The 9,037-nt window shown below is 31.9% G+C and overlaps 1 protein-coding gene across 1 annotated transcript; it reads right to left on the bottom strand.

The window, feature by feature from the left end:
- Window positions 1-377: 377 nt before the first annotated feature.
- BDBG_04109 (oxidoreductase) lies at window positions 378-2,595 on the bottom strand. Its single transcript, XM_002625194.2, has 5 exons — window positions 2,144-2,595; window positions 1,975-2,070; window positions 1,491-1,885; window positions 1,330-1,417; window positions 378-1,248 (listed from the first exon to the last, which is right to left on the bottom strand). Exons 1-5 carry the CDS (start codon window positions 2,427-2,429, stop codon window positions 1,037-1,039), a joined length of 1,077 nt encoding a protein of 358 aa, XP_002625240.2. The 5' UTR covers window positions 2,430-2,595; the 3' UTR covers window positions 378-1,036.
- Window positions 2,596-9,037: the final 6,442 nt, after the last annotated feature.

Here is a 9,037-nt window from a genome sequence, read left to right as displayed (position 1 = left end):
CCCAGCGCTGCCGGCGTTTCGTATGTACAACAGTGCACATCCATTTTCACTGTCTTCCGTCTGGCGGACTCGACAGCGCCCGTGACGTGTCCTATGCACGGCCTCCCCTCTCTCTATATCCTGTCCTCAGACATCCGTCACCATCCCAAATAAAAAAAATACACCCTAACAATTGAGGAGGATCTATCACATACTTACCCGAAAATAATATCTGTTGTCTTGTGCACTCTACCCGTGCCACGGGGGGATGTCCATGGGGTGCTTTTCTCCTCGTCAGCTCAGTGACTATTACTCTAACACCCGTAGATCAGCTATATCACGTACGTTTACTTATCACACCATACTTCATCCCCCTCTGACCTCACTCCATACCCCGGGGGGGGGGGGGGGAGGATCGGTGAGAAAAGATAATGAGCCGTAGAGGCCAAAGGCTGATAATTCTAGCATTTAACCAGGTCGTCCACAGCCTAACCTCGCAGCCTCGTAGCTACGCTTCAACGCCATTATTATGCGTAGGAATTACTGGGAAGACTGACTACAATCGACGGAGACTGGGTGAACCTAGAGACAGTGCATACGTACGACGGTGTCCTAAGAGATGATGACTCTTGCGCCGCCAGTCGAGGCATAATCATGCTTGCGCAATGCATGTGCTAAACCGATGAATAATGGAGAACGGAGATCGGCGATTGATATATCACATTTCGTGATCTCTAGGTCAAACGGCATTGGCTCCCTAACGTGCAAACGCATCTCGGAAACAATCGCCCAACCACATTAAGTTTGGGCCCAAATTTGTGATCGCCCCCATTCGGGAACGCGAAAGTTTATTTACTTAAACCAGGGAGGACGACCCTTGGGTCACAGAGTAGCGTAGTTCACAATATCGCGATAAAAACGAGCATGGAGACGGAAAAGCACCTTGATCACCTTACATCGAGAACCTTTGAACCCTGTTGAATTCGGGCACCTGCGTATCTCACTACATGTCAAGCAGGTGGAAGCAGTAACCCACGCAACGGCAATCGAATGCATGTCAAACATCCAATGTTTTGCCCAACTTGGAGCTTTCCCTGGCAAGTTCGACGAGCCGGATGACATCGCTTGCCTGTGAAGGGCTTACTGGCACATCTCCTTTACCGGCTAACGCCTTTGCGAATTTGCGGTAGAACTCTGCATATGTGGGAGGCTCAATAGTGGGAAATGCCTCGCTATGCAATGCACCGTTATTGTAGCTTGTAAGGATACCTTTCCTCAATTAATCCAAGATTAGTGGGCGGGGTGGTTGTTATCGGGAAGCAAAAAGGTGTCCCAGTTTGAAATCCTCACCGTATCTATCATTAGGCTCCTTGGCATAACCTTGGTCTCCTGGTCTAAGTCCGGTTTTCAGTTGCTCTTCTTGGATATCCAGATAGTGCTGGTAGTAAATTAGCTTTATCGTGCCCCTTCAGTCGGTAATTTATCCAAGGGCAGACGCGGAGAGGATTTACCTTTTTAAAGCTGCCCTTATCTCCCCGAACCCAGAATCTTAACTGCTTCTCTTCAGGGCTGATTATCGTTCCCTTTACAGTAGCTAAGATATGATCGTAGTGGAGAAGCAGCGTGAACGAATCTTCATACCCGGACTCATTGCTCTCCCTCTGGGAGCCAATAAAGCCAGTTACTTTCTTTGGAAGACCAAACAAATGGACAACCTGGTCAATAAGATGAGTCCCCAGATCATATAGGGCGCTACTTCCAGGTATCGTGTTAGTTTTCCAGCTGCGAGTCGCGGGCATCTCAGGGCGATGGCGATCGAAATGAGTCTCAAATTCAGCAACTCGGCCAAGGGCGCCGCTTTTTACCAGTTTTGAGACTGTAACAAAGTCGGCATCCCACCTACGGTCTATGGAAGTTCAAGTTAGAGTTTATTTTGTGCCAAATGATAGATATGCGGGGATATACGAGTTCCACATCCTGCCTCTCAATACCTACTTTGATATACAGAAATCATGCGATTTTGCTTCTCTGATATCGCGACCAGTTCATCCGCTTCCTGATGAGTGGGCGTAAACGGTTTCTCCACGATAACTATAAAATAGCGAGGAGGACCGCTTGGTTAGTATATATATATATAACAGGAGCACGCTCGCTGCTGGCATACCATGCTTTCCAGCTTCCAATGCCAGTTTAGCAAGGCCAAAATGAGTGTCCGGAGTAGTCGTCACGACCACCACATCGACTCCCGCATCTTTGACCATCTCTTCCGCCGATCTATAGCTTTTGATGCCTGGATGGTCCTTCTCAGCGTCATCATCTGATTTAGGCGTTCTTTGCACTATGGCGTAGAAATTGAATTCCGGCAGAGAGCTGATGAAGGGGATATGGAAGATCTTGGCGCTCAAGCCGTATCCGATGATGCCGACATTGTACGGCTTCGATGCCATCATGAATATAAATAATAAGAGAGGCCGAAGGTATATTTATTTGCAGAGCGAAGCGAAGCAATATGTTAGGTTTTTTCAAAACCTGATTAGAATAGAAGATGCGATCTTGCAGGCCCCATTCTGTGATATGATTGATTGAAAAAATGCACACCCCATGTGACCACCTGTAGAGAAAGCTGCAGCAGCCTGTATAGAAAGTCACAACAGTCTGTATAGATAGTCATCACTCATTAAACAGACAATTCCAGCTTCAATTGCTGCAATTGCTGCAGCTGCAATACAATAAAACACTCTTTATAGAAATGTAATATAATCTATCTCTGCAAAGATTTAACTAGTTCTTTGTTTATAATTCACACTAATTCTATAAATCTTCTGATTTCTTCTTTATAAACAATCAAAGAATTGACTGTAAATATATTTTTTTTATATATTCTGTATGAATATAGCTGCAGATTTATACAGTTTTTACAGTTAATTTAAACTATTCTATTAAATAGAAGACTGCATATAGCACTAAAAATAAAGATAAAAGTAAAGATAGAGAAAGAGATGAAAATAGGGAAAAAAATGAAAATAAAGATGAAAATGAAGAAAAGAGAGAAGAAGAAAGAGAAGAAGAAGAAAAAGAAGAAAAAAAAATTCATTATAATTATTAAATAGAATCTCTCTCTCTATAAATAATTTACTGCTGTTATTATAGTCTTAGTCTTCATCAAAGATAATAGTATATCTCTTTTCAAAGAAAATTAAATCATTTTCAGAGTAGACTGACTGTGTAACTGAGTCTATGTCTGAGATCAGAACTAGAATTTTTAATAGTCTTATTATCAATTTGACTGATCTTATTACACAGTTTTAACATTAGATAGTAGTTTCATACTGTCTTAGTAAGACTTACTATCTACTCTTGTCACATTTTTCAAATGAAATCATGATTTTCACTTCTCAATTTAAATTATTTTTATTACTTTAAATAACTTTAAATCTCATTTGAGTGTTATCAAAAAGTGTTACTTTTTAAAAAATTAAAAATAGTCTAAAAAAAACCTTAAAATGTCTAAAAATAGTAACTTTATGTCAAGAATGAGACTAAATGAAATTAAATGAGATCACTTTCTCATTTTTTTCAAGCTATGATTTCATTTAGATATCTGATATATAGTCACTTTACATGTTTTTTTAATAACTAGTTTCAGAGAAATTCATGCTAAGAAATGTGTAAGATCAGACTAAATAAGATTAAATATGAAATTTATGATCTCAGCAGTCAGTCTAGTTCAGAGTCTCTTAGAAATGACTATAAAATTTATTAAAAATAATTAGATAGTTTATGAGTTACATGAACATTTTTTTTTTAAAAAAATAGATTATTATAGAGTACAAATTAATGATTTATAGAGAAGAATAATAATAATGAAAATATTCAATATAGTAGTAATCTGTCTGTAGAATTACTGTTTTCTAATATAAACTAGTTCTGCAATACTTAGCATATCAAGAGTTATATACTATTCCTTGCAAAACCTAATAGAAAAGCTTCAATTTCTAAGTTATGTAGAGTAATATCTCTATGAAACTGTCTAGAAAAAGTTTTAGAAGAGATAATAGCTACTTAACTATCTTTTATAAGCTCTATTAATAATTCTCTTCTATTTAGTGAATAAATGAGAGATAGAAAACAATGCTTTGCAATTGACACTGTTCTCTCAGTTGTTTATAAGATTCAAATAGCAAAGCATGAAGATCTAGTCTCAACTGTAGTTTTTATTGATATAAAAGATGCATTGGATCATGTTTCAAAGTCAAAGTTAATTAAGACTTTGAAGATGTTAAAACTGCTATCTTTTCTAATAAAATGAGTTAACTGTTTTATATCTAAAAGAATTATACAACTATTCTTTAATGAAATGAAATAAGATAAGACTGAGATAAAAATAGAAGTATTGTAAGAATCTTCAATCTCACTCATTTTATTTATAATATACACTGTATATCTATTCAAGAATAGAGATATGAATAGACTGGCCGCCGGGACCATGAATTTCACATTTGATCTCATTTGATCTGGTCTCATACATTTCTTGGCGTGAATCCCGCTGGGACTGGCTATCAAAAAAACATGTAAAGTGACTATATATCAGATCTTAAAATGAAATCATGACTTGAAAAAAATGAGAAAGTGATCTCATTTAATCTTATTTAGTTCCATTCTTAGCATAAAGTTACTATTTTTAGACATTTTAAGGTTTTTTTTAGACTATTTTTAATTTTTTAAAAAGTAATGCTCTTTGATAATACTTAAATGAGATTTAAAGTCATTTAAAGCAATAAAAATAATTTAAATTGAGAAGTGAAAATCATGGTCTCATTTGAAAAATGTGATAAGAGTAGACAGTAAGTCTCACTGAGACAGTATGAAACTACTATCTAATGTTAAAACCATGTAATGGGATCAGTTGAATTGGTAATGAGACTGTCAAAAAATCTGGTCCTGGTCTCAGACACGGTCACACGGTCAGTCTAGACATGAAAGTAGTGAGATCTTTAAGTTATATGAATGATATTGATCTAGTCTACAGTTTCAAAACAATCAAAGAGAATTTAGAAATGATTAAAAAAGTAGTAAAGAAAATCTTTGTTAGAGCAGATATTAATTAAATTTAATTTAATATAAATAAAACTGAGTTAATTTATTTCTTTTCTAGATTCAATGAGAAAGAACTATACCTAACTCTTTTAAATAAAGAGATTAAACTCAGTTTAAATGTTAACTGATTAGAAGTATGATTAAACTTCAAGTTGAATTTTAAATATCATATTTAATAAAGAACTATTAAGATAGAAAGACTATTAAGTAACATAAACAGACTATTAAATACAGAGAGAGATCTATTCTTTCAGACTATGAAACAGTTATATATAGCCTGTATTATCTCAGTAGATGATTGTGAAGTTCAAGTTTAATGAAATAATCAAGAAAATTTCACTGAACTTTTTCAAAGTCAGTAAAACAGAGCTTTGAGAAGAATTCTGAGAGCATTCAAATCATCTTCTATTAAAGCAATGAAAATTGAAGCTTCAATTCCTTCTTCTGCTATTAGATTTGAAAAGATCTGTATAAACTATACTCTGAGAGTTATAAAGATAAGCTTAAATTATATAATCAGAGAAAGAGTCTCTTCTTCATTTTCATTAATTAACTCAGAAAATGAACTGAATTGAAATAGATTTCTTGATTAAAATGAAAATGATTCTTTAAAGAAAATATTCTCTTAACTATACAGACTATACTCACTGATTAAAAATCAATTTTCTTCATTAAATATTGAAAAAGTAAATCATGAGAAGATATCTCTCTGAAGAGAAAAGCTTGAATCTCTCATAGACTTATAAATAAGTGAACTATCAAAAGAGAGAGAATATGAACAGTATTTGAAGAGAATCTCTATAATTAATATAAAAGACTCTATTCTGATTTATTCAGATAACTCAAAAAATGAGAATTTAAATAGATTATTTACAGACATTGCTTATACTGAAGATAATATTAATTTTATCTCAGATTTTTGAAATTTAGACTGTGAATCTGAAGTCTTTAATACTGAACTATTTATAATAGTGAAAGCTTTTAAACTTATTGAAATAAAATCTCATAAAAGATAAAATAGTTTGTAAGAGATATGAATATTCTCTGATAGTCAAGCTGCTTTAAAAAGACTTAGAAATAGTCAGATTTATAATGATCAAATGAATCTTGAACTGATTTTAAACTCTGTTTTAAAAATTTAAAAGAGAAGAATATTACAACTGATAATTCATCTGCACTGAGTTTCTGCTCATATGAATATTTATGACAATGAATTGACTGATTCAGCTGTAAAAAAGAGTTCAGAATTAAGTAGATTTATTCAAAAAATAGTGTTCTGATCTTTTATAAATAGAAAGATAAAAGAATCTTGTTTAGATAAGTGAAATAAAAGCTGATCAAAATAAAAGAAGAGTATATATTATTTAAGATTTAAAACAAAATCTAAGTGAAAATCTTATTTAATTAAATATAAAAAGAAAATATTCTCATCTATAATCCAGCTGAAACTAGAATATGATTATTTTAAATCTTATATACAAAGATTTGATGATAGATTTGATTTAATAGAATGCTCATTCTGTAATACAAATGAAAATTCTGAGTATATTATAATACACTGTGTATTATACAATAGTCTCAGAGTCAGATTGAAAGAGAAGTATAATCTAAATCAATTAAATATAAGATTCTTATTCTCAACTGAGACAGAAATCAAATACTTAATAGACTTTCTATCAGAAACTCAAGCAGCTACAAGAAAATAACTAAATTCAGAAATATCTGAATATGAAGAGAAGGAAATTGATCAGATATAATCTGTTAAAACAGCTATATACTATCTTTTAACAATTTGTTTTATTATAGTCTCTCTTTACTTTACTTTTTCTTTTCTATTCTTTTCTATCTATCTATTTAATGTGTCTATCTTTAAGACTATGTTCTCTTTTCTTTTGTCATGATATTATCAAATGATTTCAAAGTATCAGAAGGTGTTAAAATATTGCAATTTATAAACAGTTTTTATATTCTGAGCTGAAATTTTCTGATTTTACATATCTGAAATTGGTAAATGTATAATAGTTGACTTTAGAGATATAGGAAAAACTCTGAGAACTAAAAGTTCTTAGGTAGATGTCATAGTCTCTGACTGCATACATCTATAATTTAAGAATAATAATAATAATAATAACTTATATACTGTAAAAACATTTTAGAGAGATTGAGAAAAAGCGTCTCTGTTTTATCTGTTTTAAACTAGAATATCTTTATATAAACTATTTTAACAAACTGAAATAGAAATTTAAGAAGTTATTAACAGAGTCAGTAACTATTTTCTTAAGAGTTTTAAAGCTGATATCTGAATCTGTTACTCTCTTAATAACAGTATATACTTATAGAAAGAGACTGTACTACAGTACTAGAATCTCACAAGTATGAAAAGTATTAATGAACTTGAGATCTCAGCTCACTGTAGTGTCTTTGAAGCTTACAGAGTAAATAAACTGAATGATAAAAACAGAGAATCTGCTCTTATAATAGACTGAGTATGAGAACTCAGATCTGAGAAATGAGAGACTTATAAAAGTTATATTTGAATTACAAGATCTTTTCAGAACTTGAAGAATATTTACAGAAACTGTAAATATTATAGATATTATAAATAATATATACTTAAGACTTGTATAACTTTAAAGATATAATTTACATATAACTGTCTACAAGTCAGGTTTATACTTTTAATCAGTGTTAACAGACTTACTTATAAAGATAGAATCAGTTGATACTGTAGAGTTGATTAGAGAAAAGAAGCTTATTTCAATAATAACTTTATAAATGTCTGAGAACTTTATAGTTATGAAAACTGAGCTTCTGTAAGAGGCCTACGCTGAATATATTGATACTAATATATAGATCTTATATAATAAAAGTAAAAAATATTGAAGAAGGAAAATAAAAAGAGAAAGTATAAGAATCAGCAATTGAAGTGAATATTTATATATGTATAAGATAGAGCTTCAGAGTGAAAGAATATGAATCAGTGATTAGAGTAGATATTTATATGTGTATAAGATGAAGCTTTAGATTGAAAGAATAAAAGTTCTGTGAGTTCTTCAGCTGAGAATCAGTGACTGAGAATTGAAGTTTTCAGTAGAAATCTATGAAGTGTAATGAAATAGTCTTATAATTGAGTGTAGCTCATCATATTAGCCCTCTCTTTCTCAAAGTGAGTGCAGTTCTTATCAGTCAAGAGCTGCTGTATCAGATAATATAAAGTCTGAAGTTCAGATTGAACAGTTATAATTAACTTATTTCACAAGATATTATCAGCTGCAGCTGCAGAGTATTTTATTAAGAATATCTTCAATTACTTATTTAAGTTCATTATCTTCTTCTATAATCTCTGATGATTGTGAGTTGAAAGTCAGTTAAGAAGAGAATGAGTTAGTGATAGTATGACAGAGCAAGCTTATATGAAACATATTATAAATCTTTAATAGAGTATCAAGATAGTAGTGATAACTGTTTAGAACTTCTGTTACTTTGTATTTAATATAATAATAGTTCAGTGTATAAGACAGAAATGTGATCTGTATATTCTTAAGATTTAATCACATCAGATCTTCTATCTTATATTACTCAGTGAAGTCTCAGTTAGACTGACTGCTGAGATCATGAATTTCACGTTTGATTTCATTTAATCTGATCTCATACATTTCTTGACATGAATCCCGCTGGGACTAATCATTAAAAAAACATGCAAAGTGACTATATATTAAATCTCAAAATGAAATCATGACTTAGAAAAAATAAGAAAGTGGTCTCATTTGATCTCATTTAATCTCATTCTTGACATAAAGTTACTATTTTTAGACATTTTAAGGTTTTTTTTAGTCTATTTTTAATTTTTTAAAAAGTAACACTTTTTGATAACACTTATATGAGATTTAAAGTCATTTAAAGTAATAAAAATAATTTAAATTGAAAAGTGGAAATTATAATGTCATTTGAAAAATGTGAT

Source organism: Blastomyces gilchristii (assembly GCF_000003855.2).
Source record: "Blastomyces gilchristii SLH14081 genomic scaffold supercont1.7, whole genome shotgun sequence".
NCBI classification, from domain to species: domain Eukaryota; kingdom Fungi; phylum Ascomycota; class Eurotiomycetes; order Onygenales; family Ajellomycetaceae; genus Blastomyces; species Blastomyces gilchristii.
The sequence above is the reverse complement of the archived record's forward strand: the minus strand, read 5'-3'. Positions and strand labels throughout refer to the sequence as shown.

Coding starts and splice junctions, on each gene's coding strand:
- BDBG_04109 (XM_002625194.2), bottom strand. CDS start 2,429: ATGATGGCATCGAAGCCGTACAATGTCGGCATCATCGGATACGGCTTG. Junction 1,418..1,490: donor ATAAGGGCAGCTTTAAAAAG/GTAAATCCTCTC, acceptor ATTTACTACCAG/CACTATCTGGATATCCAAGA. Junction 1,249..1,329: donor GGAGCCTAATGATAGATACG/GTGAGGATTTCA, acceptor AATTGAGGAAAG/GTATCCTTACAAGCTACAAT.